The sequence below is a fragment of the Peromyscus eremicus genome, chromosome 5 (assembly GCF_949786415.1).
Source record: "Peromyscus eremicus chromosome 5, PerEre_H2_v1, whole genome shotgun sequence".
In the NCBI taxonomy this organism is placed as follows: domain Eukaryota; kingdom Metazoa; phylum Chordata; class Mammalia; order Rodentia; family Cricetidae; genus Peromyscus; species Peromyscus eremicus.
In genome coordinates, this window is record NC_081420.1 from 1,068,079 (window position 1) to 1,093,829 (window position 25,751).

Here is a 25,751-nt window from a genome sequence, read left to right on the forward strand (position 1 = left end):
GTCAGAAAGATGTCTAAGTAGACTATATTGACCTAGCTATCTGCAGTCTACCCTTCCTTTCAGTCATCAACTTTTTAATTTACATTTCTCTGGTCTTGAGTTTTACTTTACATTCTGGTTTTATTTTTAAGACAATCTGAATCCAAATGAAGATAGTTGGAAAGTTCAGAGGGATTTCCACCAGCTTCATTCTTAAAAGCAACACTACATTATATCACTGTTATATGCAACATGTACTTTTAGCTTCAATCCATAAAACAATAAACATTAAGCTTTTAGATGAATACACCAATGAAAACATTTTGAAAAACCTTTGATGAAAATGATCATGTATAAACAAAAAAATTATTTATATAAGGCTTTATTTCCATTCAGCAGCAATCTTAAGCAGGAAAAATCCATAGGATTTATTACTTTAACATTATGAAAACCCTTCATAAAAGCCTATATGAAGCTTTTAGATAAAAAAAAGAAAGTGAAGAAACTTAGCCATTTATTTTTCTTCTTACACAGGAGCAGAAGTAGTTTGTGTTATGATTTAATTTGTGTAACTCTTTGAGATTGTTTTGAATTTGGAGACATAGGAACATTTTTAAAAAAGGGAAACTATTAATCAACTCAGTATTACTGGGCATTTTAATTTAGATTTGTCATTTAATTTGTCTTAGTTACTTTTCTACAGCTGTGATAAAATACCATGATGAAGGCAACTTATAAAAGAAAAAGAGTTTATTTGGAGCTTAGAATTTCAGAGGGCTAGAATCCGTGACCATCATGTCAAGGAGCCTAGTAGCAGGCAGGAAGGCAGACAGGAATGTGCTAGAGCAGTAGCTGAGAACTTATATCTTGATCCATAAGCAGGAGGCAGAGAGAGCACTCTGGGAATGGTTAGAGTCTTTTGAAACTTCAAAGTCTGCCCATAGTGACACACCTCCTGCAACAAGCCTACACCCCCTAATCATTCCCAGATTCCATCAACTGGGGACCAAATATTTAAACATATGAAACTATGGGGGCCATTTTCATTCAAGCCACAACAAATCCCAAACATCTTCTGTGATTATAACTATTATAATGCTATATGGCTTTTCCACACTTAGTTGTATGCCTCTTAATAGAATCAACAGCTACTTTTGAGGATGTAAAAAGGACCCTATTGAGAAACTTTTGTGAAAAGTGAGATAAAAACCACATTTTCTTACCTTAGAACTGCAAACAGCTACATTAGCAGGGAGCTGGGAAAACTGTTTCAACTCAAATACATCACGGGTTGCCCATCGGCTCATGTGGTTTTCAGCTCTGCTTGATCCGATCACATTTTGATTTGAATGGATATACGCCACTTCCTGAACACCATCTAGGAAGCAACAATGTTTATTACATGATTCATCACTATGAAGCAATACGGTTCTAATTATCAACAGCACACTAAGAATAGGATATACCTGCTTTTTTTATTTCCTCTATTTTTTGAGACAGTCTTGTTGCTATGGAGCCCAGGTTAGTTTCAAACCTGTGATTCTTCTGCCTTAGCCTCCTAGCTATGCTTGTTTCCTTCCTCCCTCCCTCCCTCCCTCCCTCCCTCCCTTCCTTCCTTCCATCTCTCCCCTTTCTTTCTTTTTCTTTCTTCCTTCCTTTCATCTCTCCTCTTTCTTTCTTTCTTTCTTTCTTTCTTTCTTTCTTTCTTTCTTTTTCTTTCTCTCTCTCCCTCCCTTCCTTCCTTCCTTCCTTCCTTCCTTCCTTCCTTCCTTTCTTTCTTTTTGAGACAGTGCCTTATTTTGTAGCCCTGGCTGGCCTAGAACTCACTGTGTACACCAGACTGGTTTCACAGTCAATCCTGCTCTTGACTTCCCCGTGCTAGGATTAAAGGTGTGCACCATCATACCTAGCTATGCTCATTTTAAAATTAGTATCTTTGTTGTTTTCTTGAGACAAGAGCTCACTCTGTAGCCCAGGAAGGCCTAGAACTCATGGCAATTCTCCTATCTCAGCCTCCTGAGTATTGTTGAAATTACAGGTATAAGCAACTATGCCTAACTTCTTGCTTTATTTTTAATCTTTTAATTATGTTACTATTACAATATTTTAAAAAAGTAAACTGAAAAGGAGTTCAAATGTTTGTCCAGGCTAGCTTGGAAATAACTTTCTACTTTCATCAATATGAGAACTGCTGAGATTAAATAACTATTTTTAAATTTAAATCTGAAATGGAGATTTTTGTCCCTGAGAATCATGGTTGATGGTCCACCATAGATTTTCTTCTTTGTTAATTTCAAATTGTTGTTTGTACATTTAAGGAGGTGCTCTAGGCTTATCTGCTCCTTTAAAAAAGTACTTGATGGCAGTGATGGAAGGGAGCATGGGGTTTATGATCAGGGAGTTGGCGGTGCTCAGCTTTACTGTTTGTATTTTGTCTTTTTTTTTTGTACACATGCCCAGAGAATGTCACGGTGAGAGCTTTTTAGGAAATGAAAAAAAAAAAATAACTCATAGCTTTTTATCTGAAAGAGGTTTTAAAAGTGGCTGTATTTTTTACTGCTTTGCTTCTAGGCTCTAATAATTTATTTTGAAATTGTGGTCATAAAAGAGGAGGCTAGAACTAAGGCCTGTAAAATTTCCCTCAAACAACCCTGGCAATGAACCTCAACTGTGACCTCAACACTCTGCTGTTTTAGCCCTGACCACTCCAACAATCACCAAGCACAAAACACTGCTACATCATATAATTAAAAGTTACCAGGAAAACATCTACATGCGACATAAAATACCACTAACTCCAACTGCTGAGACCTGCAGTTAAAAACCTCATATGATTATTTTTGAAAGTGTAATAATTCCTTAACCCTCTAATTTTACCATAGTAAGCAAACCAATTGATAATCTTGTACTAAGTTAATAATGGTACCAAAATATACATACATAACAGGAAAATTTTAAAAGAGTATTATCTATAAGAGAAAGCCTAATGTATAAGTAAATAAAAGTTAACAATTAAGGTTCATGTTGCACTTATTTCATCTTCATATGATTTATGGGGAATAAGTTAAGACACTCATAAAGCAATGCTAACTCATAATCACTACGCAGATTCTGAACAGGGGTTGTCAGTCCCTCTGAATCACCAGGTGAAATCAAACAGCAATTAGACAACAAAAGCAGACACTTATGGACCACATGAAAACAAAATTGGATGACAAGACAGCCCCATGAGCCCTAAATTGCAATCAAGTGGAGGCAATCTGCTAAGAGCAAAACTATATGCAGTGGTTCTCAACCTATGGGGTCGAGACCCTTTGGGGGTTTGTCAAATGACCCTTCCACAGGGGTCACCTAAGACCATCAGAAAACACAGATATTTACATTATGATTCATAACAGTAACAGAATTAAGAGTTTTTTTAATTTTTATTAAGAAATTTTCTATTCATTTTACATACCAACCACAGATCCCCACCTCTTCCCTCTTCCTGCACCCCAGACCCAATCCCCATTCCCACCTCCTCCAAGTCAAGGTCTCACATGGGGAGTCAGAAGAGCCTGGTACATCAGTTGAGGCAGGTCCAAGCCCCTTCCCCCTGTACCAAGGCTGTGTAAGGTGTTACACCTTAGGCACAGGGCTCCAAAAAGCCTGCTCATGCACCAGGGACAGATCTCCATTCCCCTGCCTGCAGGTCCCCCAAACAGTTCGAGTTAAATAACTGTCTCACATATCCAGAGTGCTTAGTCCAGTCCCACAGGGGGTCTACAGCTATTGGTCCATAGTTCATGGGTTTCCACTAGTTTGGCTGGCCGTCTCTGTACATTTTCCCCATCATGATCTTGATGTCCCTTGCTTATAGAATCCCTCCTGAGTGAGGTAACCCAGACTCAGAAGGACAAACACAGTATGTACTCACTCATAAGTAGATACTAGATGTAAGGCAAAGGATAACCAGACTACAACCCACAGCTCCAGAGAAGCTAGTTAACAAGGAGGGGTCCTAAGAGAGACACGTAGATAGCCCACCTAAGGAGAAATAGATGAGATCTACATGAGCAAACTGGGAGTGGGGGAGGGGGGGAATGGAGGGCAAGCAATGGGGTATGAGAACGTAAGGAAATGGGAGGTTTGAGCTGGAACAGGGACAGTGGGAGAGCAAGGAAAGAGATACCATGATAAACGAAGACATCATGGGAATAGGGAGAAACAGGGTGCTGGGGAAGTTCCCAGGAATCCATAAGGATGACCCCACCTTAGACTACTAGCAATAGTTGAGAGGGTGCCTGAACTGGCCTACTCCAGTAACCAGATTAGTGAATACCCTAACAGTCATCATAGAGCCTTCATCCAGTGACTGATGGAAGTAGATACAGAGATCCACGGCCAGGCACCAGGCCGAGCTCCAGAAATCTAGTTGATAAGAGAGGAAGATTACAGTTGTGAAGTAGCAATGAAAATAATTTTATGGTTGGAGGTCATCACAACATGAGGAACTGTATTAAAGGGCTGCAGTGTTAGGAAGGTTGAGAACCATTGCTATATAGTATTCATATCTGTATTATGGACGAAGGAAGAAAGTGTGGCATGTGAGAGACCTAAGAACAGAAGACCCCAGGATAGCCAACAGGCATTTGTTGGGAGGCACAAAAGGCCACTCAGAGAGAAGGTGTTCTGCTCACCAGGGCTGAAGGGATCAGGGGTCTTACAGTAAGAAGGCCTCAGGAGAATGCAACAAGCTAACTATATAATATAAATTTCTACCCTGGCCCACCTACTGGTGCTGTGAGCCCAGCAAAGAGAAGCAAAATGGGTAAGTAATCAGAGTGAGCAGGATAGCAGGATTCAGCACTACGTAGGGGAATAATTCCGCCTAAAAAAAGGGTCAAGAGAGAATTATCTGGGTCAAATCCCAAAAATTGTGAGAAAAAAAGAAAGAACAAGCAGCAGAGTAATACCCCTGTCAGAAACAAGGGCTCAAAAAACAGACGAAAACCAGAACCGATGTCAAAACAAAGCAAGACACTTTCAGACCATGAAGAAAACACAAATTAACAATACATATCAGGTCAGGTGGTGGTGGCGGCAGCGGCGGCGGCGGCGGCGGCGGCGGTGGCGGCGGCGCACGCCTTTAATCCCAGCATTCAGGAGGCAGAGGCAAGAAGATCTCTGAGTTCAAGGCCAGCTTGGTCTATAGAGCGAGTTCCAGGACAGCCAAGGCTACACAGAGAAACCCTGTATTGAATCCCACCACCTCGCAAAAAACCCCAAAAAAAACAAAAAAACAAACAAAACAAAACAAAACAAACCCAAAACAATATAAATTGGAATTAGAATAATTTAGAAATGAGTGATGAATGTCTCAAAAAGACTTAGACATTAAGAAAATGTCCTTTGTAAGTGAAGACTAATCTAGAAGAACACTAAGAGGAAATAAATACAATAGATAATGACAAAAAAACTAAACAAATGAAAAGATAAAAAATAATTTAAGAGATTGATGAATTCTCAAGAGCAGTGACAAAGACTGAACATCTGAACAAGACAGGAGACTTGAACAAGTAACTAACAACAGCACAAATGTTCCTGAAAGAAAGACTGAGTGGAAACTATACTTGCATACCAGAATACTGGCTCAGAATAAACACCAAACACAAGCTGGTGAAACCACTGGACAAATGAAAGGGAAATAATTTTCTTGTGTATTGGGAGGAAGGATGAAAATGAAGCTACATATTGAAAATACTCAACAAAGTGTGAGCCAAAGACTTCATGTCCAGCAAAATTGGCTTTCAGGGTATACACCATTATCACAAGAAGCTCAGAAGAAAAAAAAAAATCCCTCAGCAACATGTCTTAAAAAATTTACTAGAAAACAAGGTCTAGATGATCCAAATGATTTAGAGACACTGACACAAGGATGAAAGGGACCATGAAATTTCTAGTTACCTATATACCATGAGGGAGTGAAACCAAAGGGGAAGAATAAATAGTCCTGCCAATGTCTCTGGGAGTTTAGACAAAGAGTATCCATTGTAAAAATGGAAAGAAAAGGAATAGTATGGCAAAAAAAAAAAAAAAAAACAACCCAAAAAACAAAAAACAAAAAACAAAAACCTGAAAGAATGTTTCTAATGATGCTATTTTGGTAATAATACTAAGCAAGTGCTCTACTTCTGGGATACATCTCCAACCTTTACTGTGGTATCATGCCAACTCATTCTTTCACTATTGTGTTATATGGAACAAAGCAAATAAGCAGTTACGGAACATTATAACTAAATCATTCTCTGTATGTGACCAGAATGATCAAGATAAAAGAAACAGTATTCAAAGATAACGGAGATGAGAGAGAACTTTCTAATTAAGTACTACTATAAATACGAAAGTATAAATACAGTTCATGAGGTATATTCATCACATACAACTACATAAAATATATGTACAAATATATTCATACACAAATGAGTATATGTGTAATATACACAATTAAGATATATAATTACAAATATAGTACATAAACTATACATGCATACAAATAATATGACTACAGAAAACTCTCAGAAATACTACTCACTCGCAGATAATACAGAGGTCAGAGAATATGTCTGACTGCTGAGAATAGCAAACAAAATGCAGATTGAGGGAAACTGTAAGTAAATTATATGGTAATGAAAGGATGGAGGAAGATTCTTACAGATTACACAGACTACATAAAATGAAGTGGACAAGACTAAACTATGCTATCACAGAATACACATCCATGTGACAAACCAAAATAATATATGTAAGGAATTACTCTACAAGTCAAAACTATTGGTTATATGCCACAGAAAAGCTGTGATGAGGGTGTGACACATGGAGGGGCATTACAGGGAGACAGCAAAACTCTCTCTTCCTGTAGGAGGCCTTTCCTTTATCCTGCCACTTAATTATCCTTACTTAATTATTTCTGCCTCAATGCAGCATCTTGATTTTAGAATTATTTTACAGCTAATTGAATAATCTCTCATGGAATTTATAAGTGAAAAACAGAGAAAGGTTTGCAGAATGTCGATAGTTATAGTTACCTAATATTTTATCCATTGAGTCACACATCTGCTCTTGACTGACAACTCCTTCATTCAAAAAGCTTGCAGGTTTCCTTGGTATAAAAGTGCTATTTTTCTTATCCGGGCCAGGCAGCTTGGGGAACAAACTGATTTTATCCTTTACAGTTTCTGCTCTGTGACTTATTTTAGAGAAACTCAAGTGGCTGACAGATAAATTGTCATCTGAGGATGAAAAATCATCAATAACCTGAGAGCTACAATCCCCATCTGTTGCACACACTTGTTTTGGTTCCTTTGCTGTTGTAGGAAACTTATAAAGCTTCCTTTTGTTTTCCTTCTTTCTCTTAAACTTCAAGGAAGTAGTAGCTCTTTGCTTTCTTATTCTTGACTTGGGGAACATGTCGATGTCATCAGATTCATCGCTAATATCATCTGTACCTTTTCTTTTCCTAACAGATTTCAAGGTCATGTTCTCAGGACTCAAAGGTTTTGAAACTGGTCCATTTCCTTTGCCACTGTTCTGTCTACAATCAATATAATTTATTTTCACAGGGTTTTCTGTTTCAGAATTATCTTCAGATCCACCAAACAGCAGCTTAAAGCGTATACGGTTATTAGGGACTCTCTGAGCTGGATACTGTGTGGGAAAGATGACATCACTGTCTTCTGACTCTGTGTCACTCTGTCCCATGCCATGATGTCTAGCTGTACTGTGACACTTTCTCTCATCATCAGATTGAGAAGAAACATTCTGTTCTGAAGTCTTCTTACTTTTATCAAAACCACATTTTTCATTAGGATTTTGGATGTTCTCTGATTTCTGAAGTCCTGAAGTACAAACAGAGTCCTGAGTTTTCTGACAAGCAGCCTGTTTGGCTTCTGCTAATAGACATGTGGGCTGCTCATCAGAACTTTCATCACTGGAGGCAGTGTTTCCATCGCCATCCTGGACAGACTTACAATTTGCTTCAAGCAATTTAGAGAACCCACATTGTAGCAAAGTGAGCTGTGCTGAGGATCCTGGAGTTTTACTGGAGTCAGAGACACTGTGTTTAGCAGTCTTTCCTGACTCGTCATCACTGAAGTCACTGTAGAGCTCACAAACATCTGTGGATTCTTGACAGTCAGGATCTCTAGACTACATGAAAAAGCAGACAGAAACATTAGAAAACATGAGGGAAGGGTTGTGGGCAGTGGTGCATGTCTGCAGTAAGGAAAGCAAAGGACTTGGGAAACAGACAGGAGGATCAGGGGTTCAAACCCATCCTCCACTTCACCTGGAATTCAAGGCCATACTTGACTATATAAGACCCTGTCTCAAGAACAAAATTTGCTACAAATTTAAATTCGGTTCCCTTTTCACAGTAACTCAAGTTAAGGATAACCTTCAGTTCCCTAAAATTAAGGCTTAATTTGTTAATATTTTTGGAAAGTAATCTGGTACTTCTGCCAATATTTGATATTTGTGTTTATCTATATTTAAAAAAAAAGGTTAATCTGGGCCAGCAAGATGGTTCAGAGACAGAGACGCCTTTGACCAAGCCTAACAAGCTGAACCTGATCCTCAGGAACCAACTTGGTATGAACACAAAATAGGTAAATAAAAACAAGTTCCCTGAGTTGAAGGTCACTGCATTCACATAAACTTAAATCTCAAAAGGAGACAAAAAAACAAACAAAACAACAACAACAACAAACCCATCAAGAATAGCAACATAAGAATCTTTTGTAGAAGTAACCATCTTATTAAATAAGAAACACAGAGCCAATACAGAGATAAAAGCCAAGAGGTCAAAGCAATAGCTAAGAGCTAAAAACCTTACCCTCCAAAACAGACCTACTTCCTGTGTTAAAGTCTTTATAAAGACTTTTGGTTCTGCCTTCTCATTGGTTGTAAACCCAACCACATGACCGCCTCATCACTGCCTGTCTGTACAGACCTCCAGGTCTTCTATGGTTGGTACTGAGATTAAAGGTGTGTGTCTCCAATGCTGGCTGTATCCTTGAACACACAGAGATCTACCTAGCTCTACCTACCAAGTTCTGGGATTAAAGGCATGTACCACCACTGCCCAGCTTCTGCGATGGCTTGCTATTAGCTCTGACCCCTAGGCAACTTTATTTATTAACATACAAATAAAATCACATTTCAGTACAAATAAAATATCACCATAATCTTTTGCATGTTTCTTGTATCTTACACCTAACATGGCCTCTGGTAACAACATAGGTTTCAAGGCTGTGTGATGAGATCCTAAGATCATAGACTCAAACCAATACAATACCTGCTTTGATTTACAGAATGATTTTGATACTTGGATTTAATCTTATATACATATTGATGGTCATTTCTCTATTTAACTTGTCCTTCAGTTAAAAAGAAAGTCTGTTTAAATTGGGGTTGACTGCTCCTGGATTTGTTTTTATGAATACTGATGACCATAAATAATTAATTTTACTCATCCTATGACTCTGTGTCTCTTGAGTTTTAAGAAAACTTTGTATTTTTACATTCTGAAAAATGAAGGAAGAAGTAAAAAGAAAGACTGTCACAGTCCATGTTTTCTGGTTACTCACTGTTTCTAGTTCCTGTGCTGAAGGTCCCCCTTTCAACCATGTTGTGGCTGTCATGATGCCAGCTTCCACTTGGCCTTCTCTCTATAATGTCCACAAGAAGAATATAAACAGCTGTAAATAGAGAGTGAAGCAACCAGACAACAACAACAAAGGCAGGCTAAGTGTAAGTGGCTGTGCAGTCTTAATAACGTTTTCTCATTTGCTAAGTAAGAAACTTATAGTTTCACAGAACAGAAAACTAGTGTCTGTGCTCAACTCCAGTGAAAGCACTGCTGGGAGGCATAAAAGTATCACACACTTGCCCAAGACTCCTGTCTGTAACAGCTATTCTTACATATTTAAAGAAAGAGCATACTGCAGCATCCAAGCATCACAATGCTGAGTGTTGAACCACTCTAGTTGGTGTCAGTAGTGCATTTGCTATCCAAGTCCACTAGAGAACATTACTGGGCTACTCAGCTACTTGGAGTCAGTAGTTACTATAGCACACCAGACACTACAGAGCAGGACACAGACAATACAGGCCTTCTTTCCCATTCATCAGTGCTCATCTTGAATGATTACTGAGATGCTGACATTACATATAATACTGATAGCACATGTACATTATATGACGGTCCTCTAGCTTCACTAGTGCTCATCCTGAATGACAACTGAAGCATTACATTTAACACTGACAGTATATGTCCATCTGTGTAAATGTCCTCCACTTCCATCCAGACTAAAATTGCTCAAAGACAGGAAGTAATTTTCTTGAACTTTATTTATGATGCTTACTAAATAAAATACAGTCAAGAATATTACTACAAAGTCCCAGAAGCCAAGGTAAACAACCTGGAGTTCTCCTTGGCTGTTTCCTCATCTATATAACAAGGAGATGGAAAAGGATGATATTCTAGGGCTTTATGATATCTACACTAATATCAGTTGGAAAATAGGACAATATTCTCAGTGTTCTGGTAAATTAATGAACTTAAGGAATTTTTAAAGCCATGTAAGTGTCTCATTTGAAGAATAAGAAACATCTGTATGCTGAGCATGAACATAGCTGAGAGTTTGAAATATTGGTGTGGAATTTTTATTGGGAACAGAAAACAAAAATCTCTAAGAGACATGAGAGTACATCTCAGGGAGTATTTTGTAACTTCTAATCAAAACATATTTTACAGTTTTGTTTATTTAGGAAAATCTTAATTTTTTAGCTCTCAATTTCAACAGCCACTTTCAAAATAATAAACTCCTCTCAACTTTGTCTGTCTGAAAATGGCCACGGAGGCCATACTATCTCATATGTGGATTGGGTATATGCATGTGTATTATCTATAAGTATCCATGAGAAAGCCTTGGCTTTGAGGTACAATTAATCTCCCAGCTCTTTAAAGGTAGAAATTCTAAACAGATATTTTTGTTAAGAAAAAACAAAAATTCCTCTGAAAAGGAAACACCAATTGTATTTCAAAACTCCTGAATGATAAAACTATACTTAAATCATCACTGAAGAGGTCCCAGAGTAGCTCCATACCTCCAGAATGTCTCTTGTAAGACATGACCCTTGGGACCTTAGTTTGAAGAGGTTGTGGACACCAAAGAGCTCTCCTCGATGTTCTTTTGATCCTTGTACTGCTTCAAAGTATCGCTTGGCGTTTTCACTTCCAACCACCACACAGTGAAGTTGCTATAACAGAAAAATACAAGATATTTTTGAAATGTTTGCTCCAACAGTATGTCAGAATTTCCTGGCACTCCCTGCATATACACAATTTTAGTCGGGTTGGCTGAACTGCCTTAAGGAGGAGATTCTGTTTGAATTTCCCTGCAGATGTTGCCATTATGGTGAAATAATAATAACCTGTTCACCCTACTGGAGCAGGCATCTTACATTTCTGATTTTATCTGTTTTTTAATTACTGAGTTAAAATTACCTTATTATTATAAATGTTTAATAATGAAAGCTGACATCTGAATACACTTTTCCTCTTTAAAATTATTACATTAAAAACTAATATTGGTAGAATTGTTATATCACTTACAATCTAAAGTAACTATACAATAAACATGCTGATGCTAAGCTAAATGTAGAGTTAATACATTGACAACTACCAGGAAAACCCTAGAAACACCACTGTCAAGAGTTTTGAAAACATCAACAATGGAGCCACTAAGGATACATAAGGATATATACCATTTTAGCATTACCATAAGGATGTACTCTCTATTTGCTATTTCATAATGTAATATAAATATGTAAAATTTAAACATGATCTTTAGGGAAATACACACTGATAAAAAGTCTGTGAGTTTCAAATGGTCCAGAAAAAGAAGAAAAGTAATAGCTCCAGGAAGGAGAAGGCAAACATGGAAAATGTTACCAAACAGGAATTTGGAGTTGGGCAAGTCTGGAGTTTTTTGAGCTGTTCGTCCAATTCTTCTGTAAAGTTTTCTAAATAAATTGCATGTATATGTATACCTATGTACATGATATAGATGAGGCAAATTTCAAAATGCCAAACTTGATTGCATATGGTGCTTCAAATTGGAAGGAACACAGGTACTGTATAAATGCTATTTTTAAGCACAGATTATCTGAATTACTGCATGGTAGCATGCACACCCAAATTCAAGTCCCTCTTGAACAAGAGCTCTCCCTTGGAACCTTCTGGATAAATAGTTTCATGTATAAACATTTTTTTTATATGAAGTAATATGGTTCAGGGATTAAGATTTGTTAACCAAAATCCAGCCCACTGTTGTGCTCTTCATTTTCTTCAACTGGGCAATAGTGTGTTTAAATACATGCTCATCTCAGCCTACTGCCATAGTTATTTGAAGTAGGGTAGAGACTGTTCAAGTATTTAGCCTTCCAGGTGATGAGAGTGACTTTCTTGTGTACAACAGCAAATGTTTCAGCTGTCTTACTGGCTTCTTTCAGTATTTCTATCTGTGGTTCTCACTTGGGAACAGACAGCTGCCGGCTTCACAGTGCGCAGATGAGAGGAGCACACCTTATGAAGCCACCTTACTACACACGGTGCTCCAGAGTCCCCGGGAATCCTTTTCGGCAGTAGTGGCTGTCTGATTTTCTGTGGTCTTCCCCTGGCTGAGTTCCACTGAGTTTCTTTCTTTCCTGACTTTAAGAATTCCTTAAACAATTTCTGGGCCCTTGAGAAACTTTCTGTGTTCCAACATATTTATAGTTGTTTTTTGTTCTTAGTTTTTTTATTCTTTTTTCGAAAGAATGTGAGGCTCAATGTATGTATGCCTGATGTGCATCCTTGTTTCAAATTCCAAAGTATCTTTAAACCATGTGTTATACCTTTTCCTTATATGATCACTACCTGATCTTTGTATGTATCATACAAGGTTCTAAACACACTGTCTCCTGAAAATTTTCTATTATATATTATTTTACAGTACACAATAAGCCATTCTAGATAAAAGTAAAAGTTTACATAATAATAGGTTGAAAATCACATGATTAAGGAAACAATACTGATAACCAGTCTAAGACAGAACTCAAAACAACAGGTCCTAAGAAACAGCTTCATTTTTTTTCACAAGTGGTTAAACTAGAAAAGAAATTCTCTCAAGTAGTTCCAAACTATTTCCTTTAGAGCTAAATGATTTAAGAAAATACATAAACTGCTGTGCACAATTCTATTTTTAGAATGAAGAAGTTAGCATGAGTTCTAAGACTGGATCATTTTTAGGTTAACTACCACCATATGTGAAAGATGTTTGTCCTTAAATAGATGCCAGCCAAATATACAAGGAGCAATTCAAATTTAATACTTGTAATTAAAATTGAACCTCAGTCCAGACCTTCTTAAATGAGCAATTCTAAATGAATAAATGTTTATTTATAGGTATAAAAACAACAGAAATTAATATCCTACACATATTAAAGAGCCAATGAGATTTCAGATGAACATTCAGAGCACCAAGTAGCAGCAGCTGAAGTTCAAGCTGCACAATCTCATTTATTGAGCATCTCTGCAGTCAGTTTCCTATGGTGTATCCATATCGCTAGGGCAGCGCTCCTCAATCTTTTCCATGTCTCAGCACATACAGAAGATGGTAACCCATGAACATCAACCTGAAGTAAAAAGAGGATTTTTCTTAAATCCTAAGGCTGGAAGATGGGTCAGGCATTCCTGCCATGAGTTGTGAGATCAATGTCTCGGTGCACCTGAAACTCACCTATGGTACACATATCACACCTTGGTTCACTATGTGGGGAGATGTGACCACATTATTTAAATTGTGATCAGTGTACTAGCTGAGTACTGGCATTCCTGGGAGCTAATTAAAAATGCAGTCACCCAGGCAGTGGTGGCTATGGCTTAAATCCCAGCACTCAGGAGAAAACAAACAAAAAATACCAAACAAACAAAATTGGGCTGTACCTCAGACCTACTTAATCAGAACCTGTATGCCAACAAAATCCCTAGGTGATTTAAATGCACATTAAGGTTTAAGAAATACTGCTTTAAAAAGCTTTCAGTAGTAAAATCCAATGAACTTAACAATTACTCTATTTCATGCAAGTGTATTTAAGAGTATATTTTATAATCTTAGTAAACTCATACTAGAGTAAAATTGAAAACCTCTTTATACAAATTTGTTCCTAATTTCTGAAAATAGACAAATGTTTACTTCTTTAAATGAGGCATATTCTTACCTGCTTGTAGACCTGACGTAAGTACATGATCTCCTCCACAGTCCCCAAGGATATCAGCCTGAGCACTTTCACATCCCTACACTGCCCAATCCTATATGCCCTGAAAATTAAAAACAGTAAGTCAACTAAAACAACCTGAGGCTTAAGAGGCAGTTTCTATATGTAAAAGTGGAAGATCACAACATTTTTAATACTTTGTGTTTAGGTTATGTGATGTTATTTAGTAATAATGTAAATATATCTAGTCATATAAAAGACTAGTTACTGAGAATACTGTAGAAAAAGTATATAAAACTTTCTGTTACAAATATCATCTCCCATTGCACCAAACCTTTCTCTAAATTTGGTTTTTTTCTTTTGGGGGACCCCCTTATGGATCATCCCCAAATGATTTAATTTCTATAAGATTCCTCCAAATGCAGACTGATCCATAGAGGTAGAAAGCAAGATTAGTAACTGCTTGGGGATGAAGGACAGTAAGGTGCTGGAGGGACAGACTACAAAAGGTGCAAGGGAACCTGTGGGGAAGAGGGGATCCATTCATTATCCTGATTGTGGTGATGATTTCATAGATGTACACAATCATCACAACTTACCAACTGTATATACACTGTTTACTGTATATATGCCAATTATGCCTTAATAAAATGGTCTAAAAATAAAAACAAAAAAAAGTACCCATCCCAAAGAATAAAAATCAAAATAAAAATTAATCTTGTTAAAAATAATTGAAAAATCTCAAATGCAGGTTTAAGAGCTGACATACACCTACTGAGTGAACTGAATGAATCACTCAGTGGCCTAAAACCCCAGGTTGTATTCTCAAACAGGCTTTATTGATGCTCTAACTGAAGTCATATCCCTAAACACCTGTAGAGTTCCTGAGGCAAATGGGACAAGACTCTATTACTTACAATACTTGAAAAATGTTATAATTTGGGGAAAATTTATTTTGAATTTGAGAGATCACTTTAAATAATATTAATATTTGGTATTCTCTCATAGAGAAGACTTTTGAGTCCTGCAAACCTTGTTTCTACAGAAGGGAATAGGGGGACTTTAAAAAAAAAAAAAAAACAACAAAAAACAAAACGAAAAGGATCCAAGAAAATATCCTCTCCCCCTTCTCTTTTTCCTTCCCCCCACTCTGCCCCATCTCTGTGTAGCCCACTGTTTTGTGTTTGAATGCTTGTTTTTTAATCTCCACAGGTGAAACTTGAATACATGTTATTTTGTACCTATGCTTTATCAGGCTCTTGGTCCATCAATCAAGGACTTGCAAGTGATGGGTCTTCTACTATGTAGGGACAAATATAAAGGAACTGCTTTATGACACACAGGTCAATGTCTTGATTTCTCTTTGTTGTTCTAAAAACTCAGTGGAAGAAGATGGTCGGGGAGGGGAATGCACTATGCTCTGAGGGAGAGTGGGATAAATAGTAAGTCATAGGGATATATATGAAAAAGTACAAAATTCGGAGCTAGGGAGATAACTCACTAAAGATAACTCACCATGCAAACATGAAGACCTGAGGTTGATCCCCAGTCTCCTACATAAAAACCAGGTGTGGTGGCAAGTGCATGTGATCCTAACCCTTGGTACTCATACCACACACATACATACAAACACATACACAAATAAAAAGTTTAAAGTCACACCGAATGTTCCAAGACCAAATAAACAAAGGGTAGTTTCGTTTCTCTATGGATTCTACCTGACTACATAGAAGTAGATCCTGAACCTGTCATCCTGTGAACCTGAGAAAGTAACTAAGGTCACTTTGTCTCAGCTTTCTGCAGTGTGAGACAGGATGATGCCAGTGTCTGTCTGCTGTGGAATAATCCTTCTTTACACTGTGAAAATGTGTTGCTCTCATTGTTAATAAAAAGTGGATTGGTCAATAGCTAGGCAGGATTTTCGGGGCAGAGAGAATGCTGGAAGAAGAAGAGTGGAGTCTGGGGAATCTCGAGCCAGACGCAGAAGCAGCAACCTGGGAAGTTCATAGATGAGGTAAATGAGCCTCAGGGCAGCACATAGATGAATAGAAATGGGTTAATTTAAGGTGTAAGAGCTGGCTGGAGACAAGCCTAAGCTATTGGCCAAGAATTCATAATTAATAAGTCTCTGTGTGGTTATTTGGGACTGGCTGGTGGGACAGAAAAGTCCACCTACACCTGTCCTGTATGGGTATTAAGTTAAAAGATATAATTCATGCAGGCCACGGATTACTTGGCTCATAATAAACGTAAGTGCAATTGTTGTTCCTTTGTCCTTCTAAATGTATCTGCACAAAGTTGTATGTAAAAGGTTCAATATTGAAAAAAAAATACCATTATTTGTTAGTAAGCCTTTCTGATTTTTTTTTTTTAAAGACAGGCTCTCTTGTTTCGTAGACCAGGCTAGCCTCTACCTCCAGAGTGCTGAAGGTGTATGCTATCATACTAGGCACCTTTCTGCCTCTTACACTCTTCTGTATATTTGTCTTTTCCTCTCCCACCATTCAAGAATTTATTATATTCTTTTAATTAATAATTTAAATTTTATGTCATTAATAATGATAATTTCTTCTATAGCTTCATCTTACTTGCCTTTTCTGCTTGCTTGCTTGTTTTCTAAGTTATATCGTCCTTTTCATTCATTTTAAATCTTTTCTAATGAATTAATTTAAAAATCGAGTCTGGAGAGATGGCTCAGTGATTGCACTGGCCTACAATCACCTGTAACTCTAATTCTAGGGGATCCAAAGTCCCGTTCTAGCCTCAGTGGACATCACATGCACACAGTGCACATATACACATACAGGCAAACACTTAATACACATAAAATAAATCTTAAAAAAAGAAATTAAAATTATAATTAATGTGAGAACTTAGTGATCTACAGTAATTTCACTAGTACTTATTTCTTAAAAAAAAACCCACACCTCTTTTGATTTTTTTTTTCATATAAAATACATGCAACATCAAATTTAGTCATTTTGAGCATAGAGTTGAAACACAGAAAGTAGATTCAATGCTGTGGAACCAATATGATATACAGACCTTCCTCATTTCAAACTGAAATTCCTTACCATCCAAACAGCAATTCCCTAGTCTCTGCCCCCAGTACCTGGAAGCCACCATTTTACATGGTGTGTATGCATGTGAGAGTGTATGTGCAGGTGAGAACATCACATCTTTTTTTTTTTTTTTTTTGGAGACAGTCTTTCACTGGCCTGAAGTTTGCCAATTTAGCTGGGCTGACTAGCTAGCAAGCCCCAGGGATCCACCTGTTTCCATGTCCCTAGTACTGGGATTGCAGGCCAGCTCCCCCATGCTCAGTTTTTTTGCTTTTTGTTTTACACTGGCTGAAGAATCAAAGCCATGTCCTCAAGTACTTTCCTGAGGTTATTTCCCCACCACTACCATTCAACTTTCTCTACAAATATGATTATTCTTTCTGCAGTATAATAGTAAAACCATACAGTGTGTCTTTTGTTTTCAGGCAAAAAAAAATGCAGCCTTTCTTTGTTGCTGATAATCTATTAAAAAAAAATTCAGCTCTCCACCACTGAGTATGATGTTAATTTTTTATAAGTGGTTTTTATGTGAAGATAATTTCCTTACACTTTAATTTGTTGTGATTTCTATATGACAAAAGGCTGTTAAATTTGCCAAGTGCCTTTTCTGCATCAATTGAGATAACTGAGCATTTTCCTTTCCTCATTTATCTGTAGTAGAATATTATTTTAAGGTGTGTTACTTTTGTTTATGCTGCATCTGTTTAACTCTGTGAAGCTGTGTTACTTTGTCTAAAACACCTGATGGGTTAAAAATGAGCTGAACGGCCAATGGCAAGGCAGGAGAAAGGATAGACGGGGCTGGCAGGCAGAGAGAATATAGAGAGGAGATGGCTAGGAGCCAGAGAAGGAGGAGGACTCTAGGGGTCAGCCGCCCAGCTACACTGAAAGCCATGGAGTAAGAGTAAGATTTACAGAAGAGAACGGGAAAAGCCCAGAGGCAAAAGGTAGATGGAACAGTTTAAGATTAAGATTAAGCCAAGCTGAGGTCAGGCATTCATAACTAAGACTAAGCCTCCATGTGTGGGGTGTAGCTCAGTGGTGGAGCACTTGCCTAGCATGTGCAAAGTCCTGCAATGTCAAGAACTGGAAAAAATAAAGTAAAATGATCATACATTTTAGCATTCTAATAGAAATCACAAGGCATATTTCTAGATGAAAGGAAAAAAAATGGCCTTTTGTTGACCCTGGCTTCCTGAAATAGCAGTACATGCTCTTAACCACTAAGCTATCTCTCTAGACTCTCATATTTCATAACTCTTATTTTTAGCCTTCTACCTCTTTCTTATTTTACACACGTCTCATAATAAGTATATACCTGAATCTAACTTTTCCATTGCATCACCATGCCTTTTTTTCTTTTTAGAGAGTTCTAACCTATTCAAATACACACACACTCATGTACATACACTCACAGAGATATACACGTGCATATAAATAATGAAACCATAGTGGTTCTCAACCTTCCTAATGCTGATACTCTTTAATACAGTTTCTCACATCATGGTGACCCCAACCACAAAATTATTTTGTTGTCAATAAATTTTAGCTCTAACTCTATACATAGAACCTTCTTTGGCTATCACTGATCTGTTTGTTGGCTTGAGCACTGCTCTCAGGCTGCAGCAGTACATTCCTGCATTCTCAGGTGTCAGGTTGCTTTTAATCACTGATCACAATCACAAGTCAAAGTAGTTTTCTTTTTCATAAGGTCATAACTGTAGCCACAGACAAAAAGTCTGACCTGAAGAAGTGAAGCTGATTTCCATTTATTGCTACCTTGATTTTTCTTTTGGGTTTTGCTTTTATAAATCCTCTTATTTCTCACTCTAGGGTATTTTATTCCTCTTTATCTTCAGAATTAGAAATATAACAAAGATATAGATTTCATCTCTCTCTTGGCCACTATTTGTACTAAGTATTTGGCAGCTCTTCAAAATTAACAATGTTCTTCAGATACATTGCTGATTCCTCTCCTGTCCTTCAGTCTCCTATGTTTATTTCTGGAACAAACAGATGATTTTTTTCCTGGCGCGCGCGCGCGGGGGCCATTTTCCTTTCTCTTTATTCATATTCTACATCTATTTGATTTCACTTTGTTTTAAAATATGCATCCTTTATATCACATCACTCTCTCTGCTTTATTATTCAGACCTGCTACTGAGCTTTATCTCAGCAAAGGCTTTAATTTCTGGGGACATTTTGTGCTCACTATATATGTATTTTTCTTAGGGTGCTATATTACTTTTGTCTTATCCTTATTTTAGTCCTTCAATGCCTGACTTTCCTATGGCTCTTTTCTTTCATGCTGCCACTTTTATAAAAATGTCTCATAATTCTTAATTTCTCTTTTGTAATTAAAATAAAAAAAGCACACGGATTACAGTGGAAAGATGGTCTGGATTCCTATGCAGGCAATAGGTTTATTCAATTACTTCCCTGATTGTGTACTATGGAGGTCTGGGACTCTTTTTCTTTTTCTTTCTTTTTTTTTTTTTTTTGGTGTTTCGAGACAGGGTTTCTCTGTGTAGCTTTGCGCCTTTCCTGGAACTCACTTGGTAGCCCAGGCTGGCCTCGAACTCACAGAGATCCGCCTGCCTCTGCCTCCCAAGTGCTGGGATTAAAGGCATGCGCCACCACCGCCCGGCCAGAGGTCTGGGATTCTTGATTGGCTCCACTTTGTGATCTAATTCTAACATACCAGGAACTTTTCTAATCTTAGTTTCCTACTTAATTTATGAAATGGCTCTTTAAGGAACTCATTCTAGACAACTCCCGTGTAAGTAGGAGGTGTAGAAAAGAATCTGCACCAGTCTCACGTTACCCTCGTCTGCCCTACACCCTGCAAGGTGTCAATTCATGTTGGCAGTTTGTTCTGTTCTGCAGACTCTGACTGTGTTTTCTCTCTGGTGAGTCTCTCTTCAGAGTTTTCTCAAAATTTCAGAACTACTAGTAATAAACTGTCCTATTTTTCTTTGGTATTATGGTTTTATTCACATTATTAGGAGGTAGAAAACAAAAGGCTACTATCAGTTTGCTACTTACAAATTTTTACCAGGTAACCACCATTCCTAACTAGAAACAATCTAGTTCAGAAGTGGTTTTAGATGACAAGAATTTACAGATCATTTACATTTTGTCGGTATCATACCTGTCAATAGCTTGAAGATCATTGGCTGGATTCCAAGTTGGATCAAATAATATAACAACGTTGGCACCAACAAAATTGAGACCTAGTCCACCAGCCCTGGAAAGAAAAGGAAACCACACATTAAAACAGCATAAACTATTAAGAAGGATGGTAGTGCATACTGTAATCTTGGCACTCAGGAGGCAGAAGCAGGAGTCAAAAGTTCCAGGTCAGTTTAGGCTATATGATAAGACCCTTTCTCAAGCAACCCCCACCATCCAGAATAGAACAAACCACTGTCCTATAACTCAACCACGCCCACTTTCTGCAGCCAATATAATACTATATTGCCTTCTTTTATATAAAAGTAGGTGGTTTAAACAGAAATATGTTTATATATCTATGACATATTCTTTTCCTATCATTCAAAGAAAATCCCTAAACAAATTGACCATTTGAATCTATACAGACAGGTTGATAGAACTAGCATATTGTATGGACAATATGCTAGTTTTTATCATTTTTATATATTCAAATACCGTTTCTATATTTTCAAATATAATTAAAAATAATTTTAGTATATTCTTCAATTTTAGTATATAACTTCGACAAGTAGAAGTTACAGAAATATTTGTCCAATAAACCCAATCCATTGGTCCTACTAGGACCTTGGTTCATAAATTTAAAATTCAATCCAGGACTGATGTGCATTTATTACACTTATGTGAGTAAATCTTATGTAACAGTGGTTATGACCTTTCCATGTTGTGAAATTTTTAGTCTTGCATTCCCTTTGTAACAGCTAATTTACAACAGTGATAAAATTGTATGCATTTTAAAAGGAACAGTTACACACACACACACACACACACACACACACACACACACACACACACACAAAGGGAATACTGTTCAGTTCCAAAGAAAAATGAAGCTTAGAAATTTACTTGAAAATGGACTTATACTATTAAGGAAGGTCACAAAAAGAGGTGAAAAAAAAAAAACCCACATATTCTCTCGCTCATACATGGACTCTAGCCAATAATATATGTAAACAATGTAATTGTGGGTATAATATGAAAAAAAAAAAGACCAAGAAAGGCTAAAGATAAGAAGATAAGGAAAGACAAGTACAGGTGATATACACGAGTCATGAGAGATAATGTAAAGTGTAGCTAGAGTTTTCCTGCCTGGCCCACAGTCAGGACAAATCTCTCTCACCCGCCAGTCCCACAGCCTCAAACCCGACCAAGTAAACACAGAGACTTATATTGGTTGTAAACTGTATGGCAGTGGCAGGCTTCTTGCTAACTGTTCTTACAGCTTAAATTAATCCATTTCCATTAATCTAAACCTTGCCACATGGCTCGTGGCTTACTGGCATCTTCACATGCTGTTTCTCATCGTGGAGGCTGGCAGTGTCTCTCTGACTCAGCCTTCCACTTCCCAGCTTTATTCCCCTCCTTGTCCCGCCTACACTTCCTGCCTAGCCAATGGCCAATCAGTGTTTTATTTATTGACTAATTAGCAACACATTTGCCATACAGAACATCCCACAGCACTTCCCCCTTTTTTATTATTATTATTACTACTTATTATTATTATTACTTATTATTATTATTTATTTATTATTATTACTATTAGCAAGCCATAGTAAAGAGAATTAGTCTTCTAGTTCTAATCCTGTCATGGATATTTGGGTTTTGATAGTGGATAAGTGCATAAAATATACTGGATACTAAAGTGAAAAATTTAATGTAAAGCTCCACAGCTTCTGTTTGAAATGCCTATTCTAACTATACAGCAGTTCACTAGGTTTACAGACTTTGGGTCTGGTTAATTTTAATGTATGAGATTTTTATTTTTTATAAGTTTTTTATAATGAAGTTTAAACAATTAAAAACTAATTAAAAAAAATAAAAGAAACAGTAAAACCTAAAGTCCAAGGAAAAAAGTTGGTCTTTAGTTTTCCTCCACTGTTTTCCTAACTCTGTCTCTTAGGCTTTTTGCTCACCAGTTTCCCACTGTGTCAGGAACATCATCCCATACTGAGACCATTCACACACTGAAGTTCATCATCCAAAGACAAAAATTGGTAATATCCTCTTCTTTAAAACATGTATTAAATGGAAAGAAATTTACATCAACTATGCATGACTCTACAAGGAGTCATGCTAGATATTTTCATATCTTTAATCCTCAAGATACATTTTTCCCCGATATAGGTCTCACTGTGTAGCTCTGGGTGTCCTGAAACTCACTATGTAGACCAGGCTGGACTTCAACTCAGAGATTTGCCTGCCTCTGCCTCACAAGTGTTGGAATTAAAAGTATACATCACTATGCCAGGCTTTCCTCAAGATAAGTTTAAGAGCCAAACATTTTTCAGGTAGGGACAAAAGGTCTCCTAAGCAGCCTGAGTCTGTATTTAAACTGAAGCATCCTGTTAAATTTCAGTGCTCAAGAGAAATTGACTTCTGTCCTTTTAGAATTACTTTCCAGAGCTGATTCAAAAAGATTCCAGAGAAGCTGGACAGTGGTGGCCTACCCCTTTAATCCCAGCACTCAGGAGGCAGAGCAAAGTGGATCTCTGTTGAGTATGAGGCCAGTGGGTCTACAGAGCTAGTTCTAGGACAGCCAGGACTACACAGAGAAACCCTGTCTCAAAAAACAAAACAAAACAAGCAAATTCCAGAGAGACTTGAACCTAGGGGGCAAAGGTGGGATAGGGAACGAGTTTTGGAAAAGAAGACAACAACAATAAAATCCCACCATGGAAAAGTTAGGGTGAACATGGGAGAGATCCTGATGCATAGCAATAGACAATATATGAGCATCTGAGCATAGTATATATCTAGTAAGCCTTTTTCAATTGCTCCAGGTAGGCTTTTGATGGAAAAACCACACATGCAGGCTATTTGTGTCTAAGAATATCTTTCTTCCACATTCTACTCTTGTACTAAGTGAATACATCATCTTTAACTATATCTTTAACAAACTGCATTTTACTATTATGTATTAAGTATAATAAAGGGTCAAATGAAGTATCCACTTAACAGTGCTTCCAAGAAAACTAATGGGTAGAAAGAGCAGTATCATAACGATGCCAACTTCCCCCAAAGATATTTATAAACTCAATGATTTTAATTAAAAAAAATCAACAAACAAAAAGACCTAATCCCAGATAGGAAGGATGATGTAAATACAGTACTCAACTATAAAATTCTCAAAAAAAATTAATTCCAAGAAAAATGGTAGATGAGTCTTCTTTAAACAAATTTAAAGAACACTTAAGAAAATCTAAGAGTTAAGTTACTGATATTCTAGAGAGGGAGAGAGATTTAGAGAAAAATGAGATTGGAAAGCACAAAAAATTTTAGATTAAAAATGTGGTTGTTTCGAATAAAATTATCTACAAGACTGAAAACTGACATTCTCACAGACCACAGAACAAGGAGTACAAAATAGGAAATATCTGATGTAAAGAATACATGAGGTTCTACTGCAAAACTGGGAAACCAAGAGTACAGCAAGCTTAAGACCAGCCAACAAAGCACACACAGTCTAAAACAATTGGTTTTCAACCTGTAGGTTGCAATCTTCCTTGGAGGTCGAATATCAGATATCCTAAATATCAGATATTTACATTATGATTTATAACAGTAGCAAAATTACAATTATGAAGTATCAATGAAGTAATTTTATGGCTGGGGGTCACCACAATATGAGGAACTGTATTAAGGGGTCACAACATTAGTAATGTTGAGAACCACTGGTCTAAAACAAAACAGCAACCACAAAGTAGAAGAAAAGGAAGCCACTTAAAATAAATAATAAAAAAGCATTTCACTGAGATGGAGAAGACATGCTTTCAGGCTGTGGCACAACAAACAACCAAGACCCAAGGTAAGACTCAATATCACTGCTAAATTTCAGCAGATTGCAGAGGAAGAAAAACTCTTATGAGCCCCCAAAGAGGATGGATAATCAGAGTGGCATTTAATGACACTAAATACCCAACAACAATGCTGTAAGGCCCTCAAAGACTTGAAAGAGAATTATTTCCAATCTAGATTTCTAGAGTTGGCTAAAGTATGAATTCAAAGGGGAAGGCAAATAAATGACATTTTCTGTATTCAGGGGTGCAGAATATTACTTTCTGTACATCTTGGCTTCAAAGTTACTTGAGAAAACTTTCCAAGATAACAATGGGGTAAATTAAGAATGAAGATGGCATGGGATATGGGTAAAGGATTCAATGCAATAAAGTAGTGAAGAAGGCTTAACATGACAGCGTTACCAGGCCTAGAAAACAATACACTGTGTTTGAGATGATGTGACCAAAGGCTGCTAGCAGAAAATCTTGAGAATACAGAGGACTCAACAAAAGATAAAATGTGAAAGGGAAAAATTGATAGAGGGAAAAAAATGGTACAAATGGGTCATAACTGAAATACAAAGTGAACTCAACTGTGTAAACATAAAACAATGGACCAAGTATTAGAACAGAGAGCTGTTTGGCTGCTGTTTGCTTATATCCCTTGAGCTGGCTGAAAGGTAACACACAGAGAGCTTATCTTAGTTCTACTTAATCCAACACTAAAAAATGTTCAGAAAATTATAATGCAAATGTTGGGTTTTGATCTCCAAATTTTAAAGCTAACTTATGGATACTAATCTAGTTAGCTCTGCAGGAGTTAAAAACAGTAATATCCCCAACAAAGTAAAAGGCAGTAGTTAATAGATACAGACAAGAGGCAAAAGTCAAAGAAAGGGTGGGTATGGTCCCTTATGTAACGGCTTATGCCAAGAATTAACGTCTTGAATTCAGTCACACGGAACTTTTGCCTTGGTCAGGACAGTTAACAGAACAGAAGGCATAGGGAAACCACACAAGTGGGGAACAACTGGTCTCCAAAGCATTTCCATCAGGAAAACAAAACGCAAACCTATAAAATATGTAAAGAAACCATGTACCAGAAGCAAGAGCTTGAGAAAACAGCCTGATGATTAGCATCTCCAAATACAAAACTAAATATAGTAAAATACCACTAATAAAAGGATTTTAGTGGCTGGGTGTGGTGGTGCATGCCTTTAATCCCAGCATGTGGGAGGTAGAAGCAGGTTCAAGATCAACCTGGTCCACATCAGGCCAGACAGGGCTACAGAGTGAGATCCCAGTCTTAAAAAAAAATTAAGCCTCGGAACTTGAGTCTGATTCCCTAATCCAGAGGTTTCAACCTGTGGGTCAAGACCCCTTTAGGTTAGAATGACCCTTT

General features: G+C 37.3%; 1 protein-coding gene across 2 annotated transcripts in view; it reads right to left on the minus strand.

The window, feature by feature from the left end:
• The window catches only part of Ercc6l2 (ERCC excision repair 6 like 2), a 104,955-nt gene that overhangs the window by 40,158 nt on the left and 39,046 nt on the right, over positions 1 to 25,751 (minus strand). For both annotated transcript variants that reach the window (XM_059262754.1, XM_059262753.1), the window contains exons 12-17: positions 20,494 to 20,589; positions 14,284 to 14,383; positions 11,128 to 11,280; positions 9,606 to 9,686; positions 7,047 to 8,166; positions 1,203 to 1,357 (exon numbers count right to left, since the gene is read on the minus strand). In XM_059262754.1, the coding sequence (XP_059118737.1) occupies positions 1,203 to 1,357; positions 7,047 to 8,166; positions 9,606 to 9,686; positions 11,128 to 11,280; positions 14,284 to 14,383; positions 20,494 to 20,589 (1,705 nt within the window). The remainder of the gene's footprint in view (positions 1 to 1,202; positions 1,358 to 7,046; positions 8,167 to 9,605; positions 9,687 to 11,127; positions 11,281 to 14,283; positions 14,384 to 20,493; positions 20,590 to 25,751) is intronic.